Raw genomic sequence first — 25,608 nt, 5'->3', positions numbered from 1 at the left:
TTATACAAACAGAGATTCTAAAGAAACATGATATTTATTAGAAGATTAAAGATACATAGCCAAACTTAGAAATATCATCTCAGTGTCCATCAGCTGGGATAGCCCCTCTTCAGCAAAACCTGAGAGAAGTTTGGGAAATCTGCATCACACTGATCAGTGGAGGGCTTCAGCTGGGGAGAGGTCTTTCCCTAAACTTTTAAAGTCTATAACAATTACTTCATACTCAGGCGCCTTGGCTCATTTACTGTTTGTTCCCTCTTGCACACAGTCTCCAACTGTTTTCTTTAACCACAAGTCTAGCTAAGCAAGAAGCACATAGACTACTTTGCAGGCACTTCAAGTCATGCATGTAAGGCTCAGCAGGGAGTCTACACTGTAGCTGACCTATCTTCAGGCCCAGCACAATAGTGGCAGCACCTCTGGCTCAGCTCCTGGAATGGAGTAGCCTAATACTTAGTGCAGCAGCCTGAGAACCTGGTGGAACTGGGTTTGATTCCCACTGCAGTTCCTTATGACTCTGAGCAAGTCATTTAACCCTCCATTGCTCTGGGTAAAGTACCCATATATATGTAAACTACTTTGATTGTAACCACAGAAACACGGTATATCAAATCCCCTACCCTTTCCTTTTCCAAGTGCATATTGAATATGGGATAAGTGTCAATTCAAACTAGATGTGTATTTGTCATTTTAAATTACATTTTACCTTTACAAAAATAATAAATCCCTTAATAGTTCTATAGTAGTAAATATTCCATGAGCACATTTGTAGTTAATGTAGCCTGCCTTTCTGACTTTCAATGAAACAATCTGCTGGTAAAAATGGAAGCGTTTCTGTTCAGCAGGAAACAAGGTAACTTTGGACCAAGCTTACTCATCCTGATGCCTACAAACAGCTCTAGCATACATAATGCTGTATGCAAGGAGCTTCTAGTCTGGATCACCGGTAGAGGTCCCTCAGCTGTGGGCTGTCAGGACTACCTCACAGGGCAAGATATTCGTAGAACAAAAGATTATCTCCCCTTAGTCTATGGCTTTGCTGCTAGAGGTCTCTGGTTCTGCATCTGGCAGTCGTACCCCCATGCTCAGCAGGAGGTTAGATGCAGGCCCTGCCAGTCCAGCCTGGGAGCTGTATGATTCCAGTAGGTTTGTCACAAGGTTCAAATCCACATCTACTGTCCCAGAATCCGCACCTTCCTCAGGAACAGCTTTCTCTGGTGCATTGAGCTGTGGTGAACAGAGAACAAAATTCTCAATTGAATGCTACCCTGTCAGTATCATGTTACAATGCTTGGCTTCCAGCACTTGAAGAAAGTGAAAAATATTATATGGACCCCATAAAGAGTGGGACTGGAGCTTTCTTCTTGAAAACGGTAACTGAATTCAAACATGCGTGGGATAAACATAAAGGAATCCAGTTCAGAAGGAATGGATCCTCAGGAGCTTAGCCGAGATTGGGTGGCACAGTCGGTGGTGGGAGGCGGGGCTGGTGGTTGGGAGGCAGGGATAGTGCTGGGCAGACTTATATGGTCTGTGCCAGGGCTGGTGGTAGGAGACGGGGCTGGTGGTTGGGAGGCGGGGATAGTGCTGGGCAGACTTATACGGTCTGTGCCATGAAGAGGACAAGTACAAATCAAGGTAGGGTATACACAAAAGTAGTACATATGAGTTTATCTTGTTGGGCAGACTGGATGGATCCTGCAGGTCTTTTTCTGCCGTCATCTACTATGTTACTATGTTTTGTTAACGGTAACCTCAGGTGCAGCACGGGACTGTACACCCTGTCTCAGAGAGTGACCTGGCCACCACTCTTAGGAGGAGCCGCCATGCGCTATTCTATAAAGGGAGTGCACCCTTTAAAGAACAGTGTTCGGCTCGGATCCCGCGCCTAACTTTTGGGTGCTGTACTTAATTGCCTGCTGAAACCAGGTATAAATGCTGGCGGCCAACACAGGTGTACTTTGGGTGAAGTGTATAAATCTGCTCGCCAACTTTTTGGAATGCTCCTGACATGCCCATGACCACACCCCCTTTTCAGATACCTTTGACTGAAGTTAGGCTTCATGCAAATTTTTAAGACTGCCGATTAACAGAAATAATCAGTATTTTCTGGTAATATCTTTTAAGTTATTCCATGCCGACCAGAGGAACAGAATGTTAGCTCCTGAAAGCTAGTCAAAAAATTTAAAATTAGTCCAATAAAAAGATATTACCTTATATAATTGTATTTGTTAAATTTTCTTCTGCGCAATCAAATAGACTGACATAGCAACCACACCATATCCATTTATGAATGAAGTTATTGTGGAACAAATTTATGAAGGGGGCAAGTTTTCAAAATACAAAAAGTAATATTGCTGCAAAAGACACCCATGAAATCAGTAATCAATTCCTTTCAAACCCCCAGCCCTTGACAAATCTAACCAACAAGGACATCCAAGGCTTTAGAGCTCTCTGAACCAATATGCCCAGTTCCTTTAAGTGCAGTAAGCGAGCTAAGAGGAGGCTTGTAATAAACTACCTACGTGATAGATGCAAATGACATACCTCTTGTTTTCTGGTGAAGCTTTTGCCAATATTGGTGCATGCCAGTTCCTGGTCCATTGCTTCCATATATGACCTAAGGCTTTCCATGGACTCTGCTAGTACTGCAGCTCCACCTTCTTCTTCGCTGTCTAAGAAATCTGAATCTTCTTCCTCATCCTCAGAATCCAGCTCTTCAGGATCTACCTCTGAATACAAACCAAAGATTACAAAAAAAAAATACCAATACAGAGGAACAGAGCTAACAGCTGTAAGTGAAGGGCATGTATCAGTGCCCAGATATCCAAGCTTCCCTTCAAGAATATGCCAGCAGCTATTCCTGGTTCTGCTGGTCTCAGGACATTGCTGCCTTACTTCTAAAATGCTACCCTTTCTATGCCCTCAGGGAAGTGCTAATAAGCTGTATGAAAATAGATTTCATGTGTGAGCTGCCACATCTGATTCTATTATTCTTGGAGTGATGTTGGACTAAGCTTAGGAGGTTTCCAGGGTCAGATACTATCCTTAGTTCTGCTGGTGCTGGGATGGTGCTGACAGGCTGCGTGTGGGGTGTGGACATGTGTGTGTGTGGGGGGGGGGGGGGGGGGGGGGGGAGAGGTGGTGTTGGGGTTCCTAGGTAAAATGCTGTCCTTGTTGCTATATAACATTCAAAAGCAAAAAGGGCAGATGAGGAGAAAAATTGTCTATGAAAGATTAAAGCTACAACATAAAACCAAAAATTCAACTCACTCAGAATCCTGTTCAAGGCGCTGGTGAAACAGTCCACGTCAAAACTAACAGGGGCCTGGGATGCAGTCCTGAGTAGTCAGAGACAAAAGAATACAAAGTCTTACCCTTTGAAAACCGACTAAAATCTCTAACCAGAAAATGGGGAAAAATTCACAAGCTGCAGCTACCCCAGGGGCTTCTTTCCCATCATGTCCACAGACGTTCCTGATGGTTTATTTTAAACGGTTTCTCAATATACATTGAATCAGTACCTGAGGATGTTACACACCACAAACGTTAAACAGCACTTCTTTTCTTGTACTTGCCTCTAGCGATAAGTGGTAGGGAGGACAGAGGATTTATAATCACTTGAGTACAAGCTAGTGTTTTCAAATGCTGTATACAGAAACGCAGCTTGTTATTTTGTGCACATTTTATTATGCCAGCTTCCTCCCTTCTCCAAGTATGATCAGACCCTGATGCAGCCACAAACTTCACAATGGGTGCAAGTGGATGGCCAGGCCAGAAACTGAGGGGTCAAAGAACTTCTATAGCTAACCATTTTATTTCCCTAACGTAGCTCCCCTTCTAATCCTCAAGATCAAAGCTTTCATTAATTTTTGTCTGACAGGGAGAATGTAACTGAAGTTTACTCCTGAAACTGACCTCTTTCCTAAGATGTCCCTCAAGGTTCAGTTTTATCCCCCCGTTTCATTTCAGCCCCTTAGCTTAGGCACTGGTACACGTTAATGTTGAGTTCCACATTTATGAATACGATATACAATTGCTGATTTTTGTAAAAAGAGGCAGAGGGGAAATAGAATACTTTCCTGCAGGAGGTATTTAGTTGGCTTCAACAGGAGTTATTTCTGAATGTAGAAAAACAGTGGCAATATGGTTGTCAAGCAAAAAAGTCCCCACTTACTGTAATGCCCTCTTTCTGTGGGAATCAGATGATACTGATGAAATAAGTTTAAGGGTTATGCTGGATAACCAGCTATTGATGACAGCACAGAAGATAGCGCAGTGTAATTCATCCGCTTTGTCCATATCTGATGTCAGTGAATTTGAAAAAAAAAAAAAAAAGTACAAGCTATATCTAATCAGCACACTGGATTACTGTAATTCTCTTCTCCTGGTGTTATTCCAGACACATAGGAAAAAACTGCAATTAGTTCTAAAGGATGCCAACCAAATTTATTTGGGGGGTAAGATGTGGGATCATGTTACAACCCTCTTACGAAAACGTCACTTGATCCCTGTGACCTTTTGACTGAATTCTAAATTGGTTTGCTGTATAAGGCCTTGTTTAGAGCTCTTTCCCACTACTGACAAAATCATTTAAAATTGTTATACCCCTAATCCTCATAGCAGGGTTTGCTATGTGTGCTGGCACTGTCTTATGTGGCTGTCATCTACTTGAAATGAAATTTGTAACATGGGACCACACCTTTGGAACTCAATATCATGGTTATTCACAGAAGGCGGCAGCTCTGTATAGCTCAAAAAGCAACTGAAAACTCTGTTCTTTAGGCAGTGTTTTGGGAAACATGCACATGAGAAGGTAGTATTTTTAATAGGCTTTTTTTAAGGGTGGGGGGAAATAGGTACAAGATAAAGGGAAGAGTGCCATTCCTAAAACTGTTTATATTTCTTTAAGAACATAACAATAGCCATTCTGGGTCAAACCAATGGTCCATCTAGCCCAATATCCTGCTTCCGACAGTGGCCAATCCAATTAGTAGCAACATCTTTATTATGTGTATTAACTGTGTTTTATTTAAAAATAAAAAAATAAAAAAATTAACCTAACCTATACATACATCCCTTCATACTCTGCAGCATTTACAGTCCTGGCCAACAGCTGTGGAGATACCCAAGGCTCTCTCATTTACCATCTCCTTCTCCTCCTCCCCCCTCAACCCAACATTGTCTCTGTGGTACAGAACTATTGACAGTCCCAGTCAGGAGCTGCAACCAGTGAACTAGAGGAAAAAAAAAATGAAACCGTTCATTTACCAGGGCATTTCCGCTCCTTCATGAACAGAGACTTTTGATATGAATGCCTTCATACTCTGTGTCATCTCTGTCAGATCACACATCTGCTCATCTTTGGTCACAGGGGGAGGCATCTCTTTGGACCCTGTCACCTCCTGCAGAATATGTTCCAACTGCGTGGGGGAGAGCTCCAACCAACTATCATCTGAGGAATAAAATAAATCTGTGTTAAGTGATAGAATAAGATAAAAACAAAACAAACAAACAAACAAAAACAGCAGTCAGTGCACATCTGGAGTTAAGAAATGACAAGGCAGAGAGAGAGAGGCCAGCAGCAGCAGCACAGAGTTAAGGAAGGGCATCAGAAAGCAATCACTGAGAGTTCAGAGATGTGGGGAAAAACTAATACCAGTGTGGGGACCCTGAGCTGCCTTTAACATGACAGGCACCCTGCTGGTGGAGGAGGATAGGGCGCAAAGGGGTATAGAACCCAGAGAGAGGAGAGAAAGAGAGAGAGAACTGTAATTCCTTGTGGTAAGTGCAGCCCAAGGCCAAGTTCCGAAGCAGCTCTGTGGCTTTCTACATACGAAGTAACCAGCTGCACAGAGCAGGGACCTCGGACTAAATTCTGATCAGAAGTGGCTTGCAAAGGGGAATTCTGCTACAGCCTGAAGAGGAGGGGCCAATTCATCACTCCATCTGGACTCCAAAGCTACAAGACCACGAGGATAAGAGGGAAAGACCCCTGAGCTTAGTTTGGTCTTTCTCAGTGAAAGACAGGTTTTGCTCAGACAAGTAGTCTAGCCTAATTTAGATGCTAAGTGGTAATTTCTTCTCAGGAACACTATAGTTGCGTAGTTACATATTTACGTATATATTCATATATCCATTGGTATAATCATCAGTATTTTGTGCTAAGTATATATTTTTGTATTGTGTTTTGCCATATTGCTGGCTTTTTTTTAGCATATATAATATTTACTTTGGCATTATTCCTTTCATTGTGGACAGTCTAGCACAAACCCAGAGGGCCACCTAGGTACTGGTCATATCCTTAGCAAAATGAGTCCAGAATAATTACTATCTGAGTGATTTTCTGTCATACTAACAGTGCCTACACTAACAATCCCAGGGCAAGCAGTAGCTTCCCCCATGTTTTCAACAATGAAGAAAAGATATCTTGTTCAGACCCCAGTAAAACCCCTGCTGGTGGATAGGGAGAGGCAGAGGAAGGGATAAACCACCAAAGCTTTCTCCTCACACACCAGCCCTTTTCCTTCATGATGCAAGGGGAAAAAAAAGAAGTGAGGAACTGAGAGATCTTCCAGTCACACCCCTGCTCCAGACAAACTTCTTCAAATCCCTTTTAGAAAGGTACCCCCTGTGCTCAACAAAATGCAGCTGCCTAATGAGACAGTTCCAAGCCCAGCTAAGACTAGAAGCTTCAAGGTGTGTCTGCGACCATCTGCTGGAGTCAGAAATACTGAGCATTCTAAGGCTGCCCAGTGCCTTTAAGGGGCGAGTCACACAGAAAGGGAAATAACTACTTTGTTTCTTTGTCTCCATCTGCTGTGTTGACAGGGATAACCCACTGGTTCTGAACCAGTCTAGTATGGACGCTAAGGAATGGCCTCTTAATTATCTTCCCCTTTGCTAATAAGCATGAAACAAAGAAGCACTGCTACTTCAATACTCCTCTAATTGTTGTCCATAGTTTTACTCCAGACAAAGGATCCATAAATCATTAAAGGCTAGGACCTGTTTTAGCTTCAGTTTCATTGGACGCAAGCCTTACTAAGTCATACTGATGTGTATGTGTGTTTGTCCCAATCTCACAACTACTAAGAAATAGCTAGAGCTTTGACTCTCAAACGTTGATGAGTTTTAGAAGTGCGGAAGGAGATATAACTCGGGCTCTGCAGGGATTATGAGAGGTATATATATGGCTGACAAAATGTATGTACGACACACTGAATTATGCACAGCATCAAGCCACAAAAGTAACTTTACAATGCAGAGAGGTAGACAGAATCAACACTATTTAGAATAATAGACTTCTACTTGCTCTAATATAGTTTTATTCTGATCCCAATTTATATTGGAACCATATTACAGTGATCACTGGACCCCCAAATGACCCTATCATTTTAGTGACATTGTCTCCATGTGTCAGTACAAAGCCCAGATATAGCCTAGTCTTGAGAGGGCTCTCCAATTTGTTGCTTGAGGGAAGATTTCTTGCTAGCTTTCAATTATTAGTCTACCTAAGAACATAAGAATAGCCATACTGGGACAGGCCAATGATCCATCTATCCCATATCCTGCTTTCAGCAGTGGCCAATCCAGGTCACAAGTACCTGGCAGAAACCCAATTAGCAGCACCGTTCCATGCTACCAATCTGAGGGCAAGCAGTGGCATCTCCCATGTCCATCTCAATAACAGACTATGGACGTTTCCTCCAGGAACTACTTGTTCAAACTTTTATTAAACCTAGATACACTAACCGCTGTTACCACATCCTCCTGAAATGAGTTTCAGAGCTTAACTATTCTTTGAGTGAAAAAAGATATTTCCTCCTATTTGTTTTAAAAGTATTTCCAATCAATTTCATTGTGTCCCCTGATCTTTGTACTTTTTGAATGAGTGAAAGATAAATTCACCACTCGTTCCACACCACTCAGGATTTTGTAGACTTCAATCATATCCCCCCCTTAGCCATCTCTTTTCCAAGCTGAAGACCCCTAACCTCTAGCCTTTCCTCATATGGGAGCAGTTCCGTCACCTCTTATCAATTTGGTTGCTCTTCTTTGAACCTTTTCTAATGCTGCTATATTTTTTTTGAGATATGGCAACCAGAATTGAACAGAATATTCAAGGTGAGGTCGAGCAATACAGAGGCATTATAATATTTTTGGTATTTTGCATCTCTCTCCTAATCCTATTTGCTTTTTGACACAAAGGTCTTTTTCTTGAGTGCCAACTCTTAAGTTGGACCCTAGCATCAGAAACTATGATTCGGATTATTCTTCCCAATGCGCATCACTTTGCATTTGTCTACATTAAATTTCATCTACCATTTGCATGCCCAGTCTTCCAGTATCCTAAGGTCTTCTTGCAACTTTTCACAATCCGCGTGCATTTTGACAATTTTGAATAATTTCATGTTATCTGCAAATTTAATCACCTCACTTGTGGTTCTGATTTCCAGATCATTTATAAATAAATATGTTAAATAGCACTGGTCCCAGTACCTCTAGTTGTTCTTGCAGTTTTGCATGCTCTTTTTTCCTTCTATCATGTCTATATCTAATTTTCCCCTAGTGACAGTGACCAATAGATTTACACATATAATGCATGAGCTGCTATACCAGTGTATTTTCACAAAAACGTGCAAATTGCAAAATTAGTGCATTTGTTTTTAAATCCTTTTCTTTTTGCAGGTTTTGTGCGCTAATAATGCCTGCAAAAACCTAAAAGGAAAAGCTCTTAAAAACAATTGCATTAATTTTGGAATTAGAATGCTTTAGAAAAATAAACTGGTAGAGAGCATGTTATATGCATGTGAAAATTATATAAGTTTATTTTTACACAGACACCCCCGATTTGCGCATGTTATATGTGTAAGAATGCGGGTATATTAATACAGTATATTTTTAGTTATTGGCAACATTGGAGAAATTCCATGACATGAGCTAATGCCACTGGTTGCTGAAGTGGTGAACACAAAAAGCAGGGAGAATAAATTTCAAAGCCATTAAAAAAAAAAAAAAAATATTCCTTTATAAAACTGCCTGCTTTATATGCAAGTAAACGTACATATGCAGAGTCATTTTGCACATATCTTTTTACCCCCTGTAGGGGCAGGCATTCTAGGAAATGGAATTGGGAGGGACAAACTTTGGAACGATGCACGTTTGGATTTTCAAATGTATGTACTTCTACCTAGAAAAACTATCTGCACAAACTAGAAGTTATAAATGCGCATAGGTAATTTCAGTTATCAAAATTATTCCTGGAAAAGTATGTCCACTCTTTTTTTTTTTTTTAAATATATCTTGTCCTTCAAAAGAGTATAGCCTGGTATGAACCCCCACCCCCCTTCCCTAGTCTTTATATTTGAACCATGTTCAACCATGACCAAATCACTGTCTTTCACCATGATGGCATCTAGGTGAATGACTTAGTTAAGACACACTCCTGCAGATTCTGTATTTGGCAACTAACAGTTACACGTGCAATTTTGGCCACACGGACAAATTGCAAATATGGCTTAACGAGCCAATCGGCACCAATAATTGCCCACTAACAGGCAATTATCGGTATTAATTGGCACTAGACTTTAACCACACAACTTGCTAAGCGTATTCTATAAAGTGGTGCGCTTAAATTCTACAGTGCAGATCTCAAAAGTGGGCACGGCCATTGGAGAAGCATAGGCGGGTCGTGGGTGCTCCTAAAATTTACATGCAGTGTTACAGAATACACCCAATCCACGCATAAGTTAGGCACGGGTATTTAAACCGTTTTAGTTGGTGTAAATGGATGCGCCTACATTTTAGTCATGGGCACAGGTACTAGGCGTATTCTATAAACCATTCCTGACTTTAGGTGAAGTTTAAAGACTAGCGCTAAGTGCATTTTTTATTTGGCACCGATTTTTTAGGCAGTGCCATATATAGAATTTGGTCCACTATGCACACTTGTGCAAATGGTTTCCAAGTTGTTTTCTTCCTTCCTTTTGTTTTCCATTTGTTCCTTTCTAGGAATTGCATCAATCCCAAATTATTTAACCAGCCCCTTTGTTCTTCCCAATTTACTCTATTTCAATTTTCCTTAAGTATTTAAAGTGATTTCTAATTTACTGCTGCTTTAGTGAATCCACCTGCTAATATAGGACACTCTGTACTCCTCTGCGTTCCCAAGAAGTCATCTCAGTTATGTTATGCTGTGCTTACCCAAGGTCTTTTGTCATCATTCCCATTCCATCTCCCTGCAACACTCACCATCCTCAGGGGCCAGGACTGCCTCTTCCTCCATAAGTTCCTGCTTATTGACTTGCATCATCTGTAACACAGACAGGATCTCCTCCCCAGGGCTCAAGGCAATGGAACTATGGACAAGAAACAGCAGTCTAGTTACCAAAACTGAGGTAAAACTATACACAAACTCATGGAATCAAGTAACTTAGGTACTACATGCACTCAGTATACTATTTCCCTCAGGCAAGTAGTAGGGAAGTGTAAGGCAGACTGTATGATTGCACATTATATGGAAAAATACAGCCACTGCACTTGTTTCTAAATTTTATTGCATTCTAGCACCTATTCTAATGTTTATACCCGATACATAATACTTATTTTTAAGTTCTATTGGACACATGCAATGCTGTACAACAGTGACAACCCAGGGACAATAAGTAACTGATCATTAAAGCTTTATCTCCCTGAATCAAAAGGGAGATAAAATTAGTTACCTGTAGGTGGCAGCAGCATAGCTACCATTCAGCAAACTCGGTATAATGGTAGGGGCCACCTGCAGATGAATCCTCCCCCTGCCCCTCAAGTCTGTGATCCTTCCCTTCCTCTGTCCCTGACACCTGTCCAGCACCCACCTCGCACCAGTCCACCCGATGTGCTGTGTTCAGGCTGCCTGCAAATACCTCCCGCCAGGGCCTTCTCCCACCTCTCTGAAGCAATTTCATGTTGGCAGGATGTAGTGCAAGGAATGCCCTGGCAGGGCCGGCTCACAGGCAGCCAGTGTTCAGAGCTGCCTCTGCCACTTATTGCCACACTTCTTGAGGACCAGCGAGGGTGATGGTGCTGGAGAAGTGAGAGATGGACTGGGGGGGGGGGGGGGGGGGGGAATAGGAAGGGAAGCAGAAGGAAGAGACCCACCCAGAGCAAGAGCAAGGGGGGGGGGGGGAATAAAAAAAAGACACAGAAACTTGGAGCAAAGGAGAGGAAGACATACTGGACCTGGGGAGGGAGAAAGATGCTGAAACATGGGGGGGGGGGAGGGGAGAAGCTGGACATAGGGAAGGACAGGGACACAAGAAGAGTTGCTGGTATGGAGGGAGTACAGGGATAGGGGACACAGAGGGGAGACACTGGACAGGATAGATAGGGATCCAGAGGAAAGATGGCTAGTGGACATAGGGAAGAAATGTCAAAAGAACAAGAAATCCTGAAAAAACAAAAAGGAAACAAAAAAACAAAAACAAAAAACAACAGAGAAAAGCAAGACACTGGGATGAAAGCAATGCTCAGATAACAAAAAGGTAGAACATTTTTTGTTCTGAATGTATTAACCGTAATATGTCAGCTTTGAGATGTGTGTCTCTCTGATATCTTGCATTTCAGTTTCTATTTTTATTATTTATTTGCATTTACTGTGGACAGGTATTCTATACAGGTCTGTTTGCAGTTTGTTTACTGGAGCTCTGAAGGGATTCCTTTTCCCTTCCTCCCTCTCCTCCCCCCCTCTGGAGAGATGTTATAGGGGGCCACATCTTAATTTTTTCCAGAGGGACCATTCAGTTCTAGCTATGCCACTGGCAGGAGGTGTTCTGGATAGACAACAGCATACAAGTCCTCACTGCATGGGTGACATGACTAAAAGAGACTGGTGTGGGAACACTCATACAATCTAGGTTTCTAGAACTTTTGAGCGGGATTCAATGTGCATGTGCACCACTTACTGCCTGCCACTGTCGTATGGGAGTACTTTAGTCTATTTCACAGTTTAGTTTAGCGCAGAATACAACTCACTGGAGAAGTGGGAGGGTATGGAAGGACTTGTTATCTTTCTGTTCATGGAGTAACTTGGTTTTATCTGAGGACAAGCAGGATACGAAGTCCTCACAACATGTAATTTCCTAGCTATAGTCTGAAATGTGTGTCACCTAGGAGGGTGGGAATGTCTGTGTTGTTGAAGATTTATCTCACTTTCAGAAAGAGTTATCAGAAAATACTTTTCTGTTGATTCTTTTAGATTGTTTGTTCAATCGCTCATATTATATAGATTTGATTATTGCAATCTTGTCTCAGTTGGATGTCCCAAATCCTTATTTGACTGCTTACAAGTCATGCAAAATATGGAGGTTAGACTGATATTTGGCCTGTCTAGGTATGATTGAGTGAGAAGTTACTATCTAAAATTAAATGGTTGTCAATTAAGGCCCATATTTATTTTAAAGAGAATTTTATATGGTGATGCTCCTGCATATATGACTGACCTAATGGCATTGCTACATAGAGTCAGTACTAGAAGTCAATTTCTTTTGCATTTCTGTTTACAAATTAAAATCGCAAACATTTTTCCGCATCACTCCAATATCAGATAGCTAATATTTGGAATTTTTTGCCTTTATTTCTGCGATGTATTGTTTAGAAAAGATCTGAAATCTTTTCTCACAAAGTGGTTTATAGTGTTCTTCGTTAAATGTTTTTTTTTTCTGGTAATTCTATATTGGTTGTTCCAATTTCTGGACACTTTGGGTCTGGTCTCTTTTTATTGTAACGCACCCTGAATTGTATAGGTGGAGATGGGCTATAACACAAGAAGCAACATAAAAGGTAAGGAGATGTGCAGTTTTCTCCTCTCTAATGTTAGAAAAAGGGTGGCAGGAGTTGAAGGATTGATTTGAGAATGAGGTAGAGGAAGGGGAAATGGAGGTAACCTGATGGGGAACTCAAGATTAACCTTGTGAACCTTGTCATAGAAGTATTCAGCCACTCTGGGCAGAAAGTGTGTGTGTGGGGGGGGGGGGGGGGGGGGGGGGCGTTTGGAGGTGGAGACTCTATGAGGAGGAAGTTCAGTGTGCCAGAGAGGACAAGGGACGGAGTCAAGAGAATTTGTCAAATGGGCATTTAGAGGGTAGCTTAAAAGGACAGTACAGAAGGTCTGAAATTTCTGGCAGTGGTTCTTGATTTGACGTTGAACCAAAAGAACTGTCCTCACTTACAGGGCACACTTGTGAGCATTTTCCTGTACATTGTATCTAAGGTCCAAAGCCTTCAGCCACACGAGTATGCAGGCACAATTACCATTTTAATCTGGTCAAATTTTCCACACTTTCTTCCTTTAGCCATTATTAACCTAAGATCGTCACATTTGTTGAGAGAAAAAAATTCTTATAGAACTACCTTGCCCTGAACTTTTCATATGTATTGACTCATGAAGAGAGTTATTAAAAAGCTATGAGGGACATGAGCACAACACTCTTGAATACTTTCTTCACAAGGTCTAGGATAACTGTGTCCTCCCAAGCAGCAGCAAAGATCTCTTGGCCATCTTTAGAGTGGCTTCAGCTACATTGACTAATGTAGTAGCTGTTTTTCAAACAGGTTGAACAAAGAGGTATTTTCCACATTCTCATGATTCCCTGGGTACAACCATACCTTCTGAGGGGGGGGGGGGGGGGGGGGGGGGGGGAAGAATGAGGATGTCCAAAATTTCAGCCCCAGGCTCATGTTCCCAATCCAACTTAATGGTCTCAGCCATTACCTTTATAAAATGGAAGAAAAGACTGCATCTTCTTTGGCAGTCTCTGTTTGGTGCTTCTTGGATCTTTGGAGTTTTGTTCCTTTCTGTGCTTCTTATGTTTGCATTCTTACACTAAACTGACAATAGCTATCCTTGGAGAAAATACTAGCTACAGGTAAAGTATCTTTACTTTATATGCAAAATCTAAACCTAGTTCTCTTTCCAGTATATGCTATGTAGAAACTTATTGCCGATTCATATATGTCTTTTATATCTATAATAAATTATATTGTACTGGTACAGTATCTATTGTAAATTCATACAGTAAAAGGTAAAGGATGTACATAAGTACCAAGCTGTGAACATCTTAGCAGACTGTTAAAGGGGTGGTTTTCCATTGCCTTCCCAGTCATATGACCTGAGCCCTACTGTAAGTAAATGCTCAAATTACTGAACATGGACTGTCTCTTGTGTATCGGTGCAGCAGTGTGTATCTAAAATGTTATAGAAATATTTAATCATAGCAAAAATAGCAGTTGCACAACAGTGACTGGAAAAAAAAGTATTCTTATGTATTAGCGTAGAAGCTACAGCCAAATCCAGTCTTAAAGAATCCTTGACTTTTCTACCTACAGCAAAAGAGATGCCCAAAGGGACTCCTAGGGGCATTCAGTGCAAAGATTTTGAATTTTTTGCATAATATTTAAAAATTCTGCAAAATTCTATCTTCCTGTAATTTTTTTGTGGAGAGTTTCCCCATCCTAAGGCTCGATTCCTCCCTCAGGCATGAAATTCCACTCCAACATGGAATCGCAGGAGCAAACTGGGGGTGTAGCATGGGGAGAGAGAGCAAGCTGGATATGTGCCATGGGGGAGGAGAAGAGGAAGAAGATGACAGTGTGTGTGTGTGGGGGGGGGGGGGGGGGGGCACAGATCTTGTAGATGGACAGAACTGGAATTATACCTGGGAATTAAGGAGAGAGACTGGAGGGCTTGGGAATGGGTTAACATTCTTATGTTTTAAGAAATTGTTTTAGTACTGCTTAAGCAAGAACAGGACACACAATTGTTCTATTTTTTTCAATCTGGTCATACGTTGTAAAAAAAAAAAAAAAAAATATATATATATATATATATTCATGCATAACAAACATGGATACATCTAGGGCTTTAAAAAGGGAGTATATATAAGTGATATATCAACCCTCCTCTCCCCTCCCCCACTCCAAACTCATCTTCTCTTCTGCTTCTTCCAGGTTGCTCTCCATCTACACCTTCCATTTCATTCTCTCTGCCCAGATTCTCTCATTAACACCCTCTCTTTCTGGCACCTTTCAATTCCCCACTTCCTTTACATTCTTTTCCATCTCCTCTGTGCTTCTTCTCCCAAGATTTCTCTTCATATCATCCTCATATCGATGCTAGTGTCTCTCCATCTTCTCTTCCCCTGTCAGGAGCCTCTTCATATACTGCACTTGGATTTCTCTCTCTTCCACCTCTTTTCTCTGTTTCTTATCCCTTCCTCATCTCTCTTTTCCGTCTTATGTTCCTTTTTACTATCCTCATCTCCTGCCTGTCCCTTAGGCTCCTCTTGGTTTCATGATATTATGGAGAAGTTGTAACAAGCCATCAGGATAGGGGGACACAGGATCTTAGAAGCATGTGCTCACCATCTCCTAGCCTCTTGCCGTCTAATCTGAGAACTGGAAAACGGAGCTATCACCATGAGCATGAGTGTAAGTGTAGCAGGATTCAAGATGAAGCAGTAAGAACCACAGGAACAAACATGTTCTCTCTGGCCCTGCAGTTGCCCCAAGCCTCTGTGCAAGTGTAATTTTGAACTTTTTTTGACCCAGTAGTTTCTTGCTCCTTTGCACTTCCAGATCAGCAAATCTGGTGCAGTTTGCCTTCATTCTTACCTACTCAGGTATGTATCCCCTAGTTTAATATCCCCCCCAAACTTACTTTATTCCAGCCTCTGATGCAATAGTCCTTGGCTGGGGGCCCTGTACCCCAATTCCTTTCAGAACACTACAATCATAAATCACTGAGTACTAGGTGTCACTATTATACAATGCGCAATATCTTCCTCCATCAAGGTGACCTGGTGGGGAACTCAAAATTAACCATGTGAATCTTGTCATGGAAGTATTCAGCTCCCTCTGAAGTATCCCAAACTGTAGCCAGTGTGGGAATAGAATACCTGAGCACTAAATCTTAGCAACTAAGCTCACTGGCTCTCTCTAATCGGAAGAATGCACAATAAGGAAATGGGGAGAGGAGACAGCCACAGGGACAGAAGCAAACTGCTTCTGTCGTCATCCAAGGTGCCTGCTGCTTCTGCAGCTGTCTCCCCTCTTGTGCTGGTGGTGTCAGCCTCATGTTCTCCTCTATGCATCTCTAACTGGCACTAGCAGCAAGCCCAGATCACCTGCTCAAAGCTAGTCTTTTGTGTAGGGAATGCCTAATGCTTTGAGTGGAAGAGTGCTTGCCTCCATGGATCAAACTTCCTTTTCCCATGCAGTAGTGGCACTCTGCATACTTCTGACAAGCTTTCAAGTACTGCAGGAGTACACATGGCCCCAGTTTAAGACTACTGTACTAAATAAATCACATATATAATCCACAAATTCCAGCATTCACAAAAACAAGAAATTGTGAAACTGGATCAGTTCTTGACTTATGTTTTGCAGGTGGCAGCTTACCTCTCTGATTTGACCACAGATTGCTTGAAAAAGGTTTCTGCCTGTTGCAGCAAGTCCATGTACTTCACGGAACCTTCCAGCTCTCCCTGTGCGATACATAGCAACAACATTAGGATAGTACAGAGGTCAACATGTTTTTGGGCAAAGTGCAAAACAAACCAATACCTACTTCTAAGATGTTGCAATGCCAGGCAAATACGGGGGAGGGAAAGGGGCATCTCAAGAAACGCCTAGCCACCCACCTGGGGTTACCTTGCAAACACTTGAGGGTATATCCCCAACACAGGTCAGGCCTACCTGCACCTGCCGATTGTGCTCTACACTAGCACCTTCCTCCCACTGACTGGGTCACAACCACCTCTGGGTGAGTCTCCCACTCTCAAATTATCCCCAGTGATTTCTTGGTTACTGGGGGCTACACTCCCAGTGGTCCCACAGTCCCAGAAAGCACTCACAGACCCAACATACAACCAACAGGATTTTTGTATCAGTCCAGACAGGCAGAGTCAACAAACTAATAGTTTGTCTTAAAACTGAACAAAAAAAAATGTGCAGTCACCAAACAATAACAGGTAACTGAAATATGGATCAATTATAACACTAACTAAACATTTCCTTACTTCCTAGAAAGTACCTGGGGAGATCAAGGTATACAGCTGTTCAGAGCTTCAGCAAAGAGCTCTCTCTCTCTCCCTTCTCCTGGGCTGAAACTGAAGCAACAACCAGCAACAACTGCTGGGTAATTTCAAATTCCAGGCCAATCAGGGCCCAGTCAACACGTTTTAAAAGTATACAGCTCACAGTACTTTAGATTCACTTCTTCACTAAGTGAAACTAAAAGAGGGCATGCACTTTTCTATAACATCTTTAACGTAAAACATGCACCACCTGCTGACCAAGCTAGAGAAATGCCCTTCAAGGTTTAATAAAGTCAATTTTATAGGTTTAAAACACATTTAACACATTGTTCTGTCATGGAGGGATGGGATTCTTGTTTCTCCTCCTCCATATGCTGCTTAAACATGCTCCCTGTGAATCTTTCACACTTTTCTCTCCCTTCATCACCCCTTTAACTATGTAAGTTAACAGTCTGTGTTCAACACTACATATATCTGGCAAACACAATCACAATGACAATAACTGCTTCTATACCCCTGAATCATGAGGGAAATGGCCAAACTCTCACCTTGAAATAATCATTCTTCTGCAGGCTGCGCAGGAAGCCATCCCAGAGCGGACCTTGCAGTATCTGTCTAGTAGAGGCTGAGGTTGCATGGACACCAGGTCTTGTACATAAAATCTCAAAGCCATGAGCCTGGAACAAAAAAAAAAAGAATAAATAGAGCCAACAGAGCAAAATGTTACTGAAGTTTCCTACAAAACATACATCACAATTTGTCAAAGCAATTTACACAGAAGCTATTGAAGTCTCACCCTCTCTCTCTCTCACACACAGTCACTCTCACATACACTCTCTCAAACATACACACTCCGAGGAAAACCTTGCTAGCGCCTGTTTCATTTGTGCCAGAAACGGGCCTTTTTTTAACTAGTAAATAAATAATTTAAAAAATTGCGAGTGTGAAATCAAATGACTCAGTTTTGGAAAAATAAGACCAATGTTGCCTAACGCAGATATACCAGTGTAGGCTCATGCTAGTTGATAAAGTAAGAAAACTAAAAACTTCAACAAAAATCTAAGTAGCAGGATGATTTGAAGGAAGTCATTGGAAAAAAGTGACATCATGGAAGCAGAAAATTCACAATTCATTATTAGCACAGCAGAAAAAGCAGCACTGAGGGGCCTCCAGGCACCTCAGTGACGCTGGGTGTTCAACAGAGCTTGGTAATCAATGTTCTAGCCTAGGCTCTGCCAGACACCACCCATATGGAAGGGCTGTTATCTTGCTTGTTCTCAGCGAACAAGCATTAGTTTTTTTTTCACCACTCTTGAGAATTAATTATATAGGAATCAGAATTCAAAGAAGCCACCATCGACTTTGATTGCAATTGTGGCATTAACTCCAGATAAAAACTGGTTAATGAGACTATTTTTTCAGAATAGGGAAAAAGGTTTTCTTGGACTGAAAATTCGTTTTTCCTGATGTTACTTAAGAAGCGTAGACAACAATTTCTTATGATGAAGCCAGGGGTACTTCATTTGGGGGCGACATTTTTTCTAAGATATCCTTGCAAGTGCATTGTTAAATATCAGATGAATAAGTATGTTTTTTTTTTAACCCCCTCAACTCACTGCATTTCTAACTGCTAAGGGGTCTAACAGGAGGGGTGGAAATAGCTCTGTGTAATAATTTACTGGTACCTTTTGGGAATCAGACTCAGCAAATTCCTGCTTTGTTTTTCTAGATAACTGATCATAATTGTGACCATGAATATATTCTGGTGAAATATTTTCTTTATATTTTTTTTCTTTAATATAAAATTTCACATTTTATATAATGAAAACCAGGTCACTTTTCTGTACAAGTGTTACACTTGATTATAATTTAAAATTCTATTAAAAATAAAACGAATTCAAAAAAGCCTGGAACAGAGGATCCCTTGCAATATGCATAAAAGGGAAAGCTGGATATCGTGGGAGGGGGCTGCAGTATTTAAGTACTCAACGTGCAGCGGTGGGCAAAAAAGCAAGGAGGATGCTAGGAATTATTAGGAAAGGGATGGTAAATAAGACCGAAAATACTATAATGCCTCTGTATCACTCCATGGTGCGACCCTTTGAGTACTGCATTCAGTTTTGGTCGCCGTATCTCAAAAAAAAAGATATAGCGGAATTAGAAAAGGTTCAAAGAAGAGCGACTAAAATGATAATGGGAACAGAAATCCTCTCATATGAGGAAAGACTAAAGAGGTTATTTTTTTTTTTTTTTGTTACATTTGTACCCCGCGCTTTCCCACTCATGGCAGGCTCAATGCGGCTTACATGGGGCAATGGAGGGTTAAGTGACTTGCCCAGAGTCACAAGGAGCTGCCTGTGCCTGAAGTGGGAATTGAACTCAGTTCCTCAGTTCCCTAGGACCAAAGTCCACCACCCTAACCACTAGGCCACTCCTCCAAGAGGTTAGGGCTCTTCAGCTTGGAAAGAGATGGATGAAGGGAGATATGATTGAGGTCTACAAAATCCTGAGTAGTGTAGAACGAGTAGAAGTAAATCATTTTTTGCTCATTCCAAAAGTACAAAGACTAGAGGACACTCAAGGAAGTTACAAGGAAATACTTTTAAATCAAATAGGAGGAAATATTTTTTCACCCAATGAATAGTTATGCTCTGGAACTCTTTCCTGGAGGATGTGGTAACAGCAGTTAGCGTATCTTGGTTTAAAAAAGGTTTGGACAAGTTCCTGGAGGAAAAGTCCATACATAGTCTGCTAATGGGACAAGACATGGGGAAGCACTGCTTGCCCTGGGATTGGTAGCATGGAGCATGGTTTCTGCTACGTACTTGTGAGCTGGCTTGCTCACTGTTTAAAACAGGATACTGGGCTAAATGGACCTTTGGTCTGACCCAGTATTTTCTTATGAGTCAATATTTAGCTGCAGCAGGTCAGCATTTTTTTTTTTAATGCTGGCTGTGATAGTTAAATTAATCACAGATACTCAGCACTATCATCTGGATACCATGTGCCACTACTAGTGGTGACATTCAAATCACGTAAGAAATTAAGAACATAAGAATAGGTATACTGGGTCAGACTGATGGTCCATCTAGCCTAGTACCCTGCTTCTAACAGTGGCCGATCAAGATCACAAGTACCTGGCAGAATCCAAAGAGCAGCGACATTTAATGCTACCGATCCCAGGGATAAGTAGTGGATTTCCCCTGTCTAACTTAACAGCAGAAAATGGACTTTTCCTCCAGAAACTTGTCCAAAACTTTTTAAAACCCAGATACACTAAACCACTATCCAGATAAAGTTATGACAGGAATTTTTCTAACCTCATTTATCAGGACAGCATATTGGGTATTATCACTCTCCAAATAACTTCTTCCTTTGTCCATGCTCCACCTCCGTGCTGCCTCAGTATGATTTGGATAGTGCAGAATTGGTCTGGAAGGATATTCAGTGACACTATCCATGTAGTATACTGAATACCCACAGATTGCTGTCATTTGGATATTTGCGCTGACTGAAGCTGACACTATATCGATAATTTTGCTTGAATATTTGGCCCTTATGGTCTAGCTTTTTCCAACTATTGTTAGTGCAGGCCTATTCCAATATGTAAAATACTATTACGCTTCAGTAAACTGGATCTATTTTATCTCTATTCCTTATACATTTTAGCATGAGCAAGGACCAGCCCTGAGCCTTGATAAACCACACTCAGACAGCGGGATTAAAGGTAAAGTGCAAGAAAAGGGGTAACCTGTTCCTTTAAACAGGTGCAAGGAAATAAACACAAAAGAAACCAGTTCTTGGGGGCAAGAATTCTCCCTCATAGCCTGCTCCTGAAGGGCCACAGTGTGCACTAGCCCGTCTCTCAAAAGACAGCACAAACAATTTAGCTCTGGTTGGATCCCAGCATTAAAGGTCTGTCTTTCAAAGTTGAGTACAACCAGGCTGGCTTGGCCCTGATTTTCAGAGTTACAGTTTCAGCAGGATTCCAAGACAAACTTGGCATATCCAAGTGGAGGTTCAGCAGCTTATGCGTATACAGTGGATACCTATGCTGTAGGGCTTCTCTTTTCTCCTCTATGCCTCTCTGACTGAGCTGTATTGAGGGTTTTTATCCTGCCTTGAACAAGTCCTGCTGTTGCTGAGTGATCTTCTCCTTGCTCTGTAGTGTATTCTTTAAGGTGGCTCTGTGACTATAAGGAAATACTGTTAAGGGGGAGTGAATTTCCTATAGACTCCCTCACACTCATTATCCCAAACTAACGCTTAGGCAGCCTCAGGTACTGGACCTCTGTTCCAAAACTATCACTCAGACACAAACTGGCTGACAGAGGTTGCTGCAATAGCAACATCTGTCTTCCCTCCCTCCTTCCCTGTGATGCAGTGTGTTACCTCCACAGCACATCCAACCCATTACTTAGGGCACTCAAGCTCATCTTCTGCACTATAGCTAGAGTCACAGGGTTAGTGTTCTGGGCCCTGAAGTCTTCAATTGCTGTCATGTTTTTAAGTTTAGTCTACAAGTCTAACAAATTTCTTATACAGGCACTATCTAATAAGAGAATTAAGGTGCTATAGCAAGTAATGTAAAAGAACAATTTTTCATCTCCCCTTCTCTAATGTCTGCAATTTTCAGACAGAGTACTGGGACATTTCTGGAGTATTAAACTGTAAAGGATACTCCCACTAATACTTATAAAGCAGTCAGTACATCTAATCCTGCTCTATTAGAAATAAAGTACAGTTACAGGGTGCCCTCCAAAAAAAAAAAAAAAACCCCAGCCTAACAATGTAGGGTGCAGCCAAGTCTGGATGTAAAAACTGCTACTGTGCAACACAATTCCTACAATACAGAAAGTAAAATACAATACAATACAGTCTCTATTATCTGACCTTCACTACTCAGACCATCCAGCATATCCGACAGACCCCTTGGTGATGTCATCACATTGCTGTTAAGAAGTATATGGCTTTTCTTCCTGTCTTCCAGCTTCACACACTGCAAGGAAGCCATGTTTTTGATCTGAGATCATGCTTCTCTGCAAAGGAACCATGTATTGCAGCTGATACTCCTTCAAGCACCGCTCATCGACCTTAAGAAGCACGCAGCTTCTCTTCTGTTAAAGAAGTTTTAAACTAAGATCTTGCTTTTTACAGCATGGCGGCAAAAGAGGAAAAAAGCTGTTTGATCTATAGAGCAGAAACTCATGACCCGAGACGAGGTTTCTAACAATGCCTGTTTGAGCACTGGATGATATTAAAGGAATTGCTAAAGAACATAGTACATAAGTATTGCCACACTGGGACAGACCAAAGATCCATCAAGCCCAGCATCCCGTTTCCAACAGTGGCCAATGCACGTCACAAATACCTGGCAAGATCCCAAAAAAGTTCAATACTTTTTATGCTGCTTATCCCAGAAATAGCAGTGGATTTTTCCCAAGTCAATTTAATAATGGTCTATAGACTTTTCCTTTAGGAAGCCACCCAGACCTTTTTTAAACCCCACTAAGCTAACCGCCTTTACCACATTCTCTGGCAACGAATTCCAGAGTTTAATTACACGTTGGGTGAAGAAACATTTTCTCTGATTTGTATTAAATGTATTACTTTGTAGCTTCATTGCATGCCCCCTAGTCCTAGTATTTTTGGAAAGAGTAAACAAATGACTCACGTCTACCCGTTCCACTCCACTCATTATTTTATAGACTGCTATCATATCTCCCCTCAGCTGAAAACATTAAAGTGTTTTGAGCTGGGACCTTGCTTTTCCTGCTAGGGAACCATTTTTGATCTGAGGCTGTGCTTTTGCAGAAATGGAATCATGGTAAGATTATTGTGCACACTGAGTTTTATGCAATACTTATGTACACCTACTGTATTCCTGTTTGTTCATTTACATTTACAGCGCTTTCTTTATTCTCTCATTCTTAGATCTGGAGGGTTTCTAATTTCCCTTCTGCAGCCTTGATTTCTGCTTCATACCGAAGACAACACAGTGATCTTGAGAAATGGGCTCTGCTTCATTCTGTATTTCTGTACAATATATGCAGTAGATAAATATGGTTTCCCTTGCTCGGTTCTGTGTTTTTGTTTACATGGCTTGCTGTACAATTGCTGAACTGTACACTGCTCTGTATTTGTGCTCAAATTGCCTGCAGTACAATGTTTTTCATTGCCGATTACTGTTAATATACATTTTTTTTTAAATTAAAGATACCTGATGCCTGTTCTCCATGAATAAAGTTAGGTTTCCGTGCATAGTTTGAGGGGTTACTATTATTTTACGTATTATCTGACTTTTCGCTCATCCGACAATGGGTCAGTCCCATTTACGTTAGATAATCGAGACTGTACTGTATAAACAAACGAACATGGCTGCATTAAGAACACTGCAGAAAGTCTTACCAGCTTCATGCCCAGCTCATGTGCTTTGTAATGGGTGTGGGATGGGGAGGGCAAGCTGTACCCACTTCGGCGGTCTGGCAGGAAACGCTGCTGCATCAGCTGTGCATATAAGCACTTTGTAAAAGTAACCTACAAACAAAGAAGCACACAGGAACGTGTAAATTCTAACTAAGCTGGAGATGTTCACCCAATTTAACCAGAAACACACAATATCGTACGGCTTTTCTGTCCAGCTTTTTGAGAAGTGCTGTCTTCTGGCTCTAACATTTGTTCATCTTTGGGATGATCTCACTGATCATACTGACAGGAATAAGAAGATAAGATATACATAAAAGCATAAGATACATACATTAAAAAAAAAAAAGAATGCTATCAAAAAAAGTTTTTTTGCGCACTGGTGTTGTGTTGCGTCATAGAAGGAAGTGAAGTTCTACTTCTTACTTAAGCAAGGCATCCCGCAGCCATTTTTGAGTTTGACTGAACACATGCTGCTTTAAATGTATGTCTTTTACCTAGTGGGTTTGATCTTGGGCAAGTAGTCTGAATATGAGTGTTCTAATTTTTTACAGCTGGTCTGTTATCCTGATGCAGCGATAAGTTAAACGTTCGCTGCACAGTGGGACCCGTGTTATTTCTCAGCCTTTTATGTAGATAAGTGCTTCAAATCTTGATAAATTGGAATACCTGTTTGAAATTAAATATGGAAGGTTTTTTATGCCAGAGAAGTAACTGTCTTGGAAGCTCCCAGCATTTTCTCCTGTACTGCAGTGGTTCAGGCTCTGAGGCTTTTTCCTTCTTATTTTTATAAAGTATAAAGTTTAGCTCCGAGTCATCCCACTATTGGTATATTTTCTTTTGAGGAGTTATTTTGTGTGTGTTGAGATGATCTCACTGATCCCCAGTGTAGGTAGGTAGCTATTTTATTTTACAAATGTATACCCCACTTAACACTAAATGGCTTACTACTACTACTTATCATTTCTATAGCACTACAAGGCATACACAGCGCTGTACACCAGTCCCTGCTCAAAGAGCTTACAATCTAGATAAGACAGGCAGACAGACAGAACAATTAAGGATAAGGGAATAAAGAGGTGAGGATAAAAGGACAGGGCAAGTGAGAAGTGGTTAGGAGTCAAAAGCAGTGGTAAAGAGGTGGGCTTTAAGTTTGGACTTGAAAACGGCCAAAGAGGGGGATAGACGTACGGGAAGTTTATTCCAGGCGTGAGGTGCAGCAAGATAAAAGGAATGGAGTCTGGAATTAGCAGTAGAGGAGAAGGGGACAGATAAAAGAGATTTATTAACAGAACGGAGTACCCGAGGGGGGGGCGTAGGGAGAGACAAGAGTGGAGAGGTACTGGGGAGCGGCAGAGTGAATGCACTTATAGGTCAATAAGAGAAGTTTGAATTGAATGTGGAAACGGATAGGGAGCCAGTGAAGTGACTGAAGGAGAGGGCTAATGTGAGCATAGCGACTTAAAAACATATAAAAATACAAATACAAAATAGTCCACAACACATCTAAAAAAAAAAAAAAAAAAAAAGAAAGAAATCTGTAACTGAAAACTACCAAGTCATTCCATTAATCCTTCAACTAGGTATTAAGAAAAGCTTGCAAAAACAAATTTGCATGACAGACAAACATGGCATGCATCAACAAGGCAGTGGAGTACCTAGGTTGGCTGCCACCCGGAGCGGGTCGCCACTATGCCCCCCACGGCGCATCACCCCCTCTCCTTCCTCTCAGCGCATCACACCCCCTCCCCCTGAAGCATATCACCCACCTCCCCTTCTCCGAAGCGCATCATTCTCACCACATGGGGGTGCACAGAGCAGTTGTGTGGATGTCGGCTCCGCCGGTCCCCTGCCCCAGCCCAGGAAACATCAGAGGGGGTAGGGAACTGACAGAGCAGACAGCCATGCGACTGCTCTGTGCACCCCCTTGCTGCCTGCACCTGGGGCTGACAGTCCCCATCGTCCTGCCCTTGATACGCTACTGGCACAAGGAGACATTACATCTCACCTGACAAGACTATTGGGTAATGTCTGCTTACAGCAGATTAAGGCAGAGAATAAAAGCAGTTCCTTTGTACTTTACCCCCTTTAAGGGTATCATGCAGCT

General features: G+C 41.6%; 1 protein-coding gene across 2 annotated transcripts in view; it reads right to left on the bottom strand.

Annotated features, from left to right (window-relative positions):
• Positions 1–541: 541 nt before the first annotated feature.
• The window catches only part of ECD (ecdysoneless cell cycle regulator), a 66,959-nt gene continuing 41,892 nt past the window's right edge, over positions 542–25,608 (bottom strand). For both annotated transcript variants that reach the window (XM_030203440.1, XM_030203439.1), the window contains exons 7-14: positions 23,487–23,615; positions 17,627–17,755; positions 16,441–16,526; positions 10,255–10,361; positions 5,272–5,455; positions 3,274–3,341; positions 2,548–2,732; positions 542–1,227 (exon numbers count right to left, since the gene is read on the bottom strand). In XM_030203440.1, coding sequence (XP_030059300.1) covers positions 1,024–1,227; positions 2,548–2,732; positions 3,274–3,341; positions 5,272–5,455; positions 10,255–10,361; positions 16,441–16,526; positions 17,627–17,755; positions 23,487–23,615 — 1,092 coding nt within the window. In that variant the 3' untranslated portion in view covers positions 542–1,023. The remainder of the gene's footprint in view (positions 1,228–2,547; positions 2,733–3,273; positions 3,342–5,271; positions 5,456–10,254; positions 10,362–16,440; positions 16,527–17,626; positions 17,756–23,486; positions 23,616–25,608) is intronic.

This window comes from Microcaecilia unicolor, chromosome 5, assembly GCF_901765095.1.
Source record: "Microcaecilia unicolor chromosome 5, aMicUni1.1, whole genome shotgun sequence".
NCBI classification, from domain to species: domain Eukaryota; kingdom Metazoa; phylum Chordata; class Amphibia; order Gymnophiona; family Siphonopidae; genus Microcaecilia; species Microcaecilia unicolor.
The sequence above is the reverse complement of the archived record's forward strand: the minus strand, read 5'-3'. Positions and strand labels throughout refer to the sequence as shown.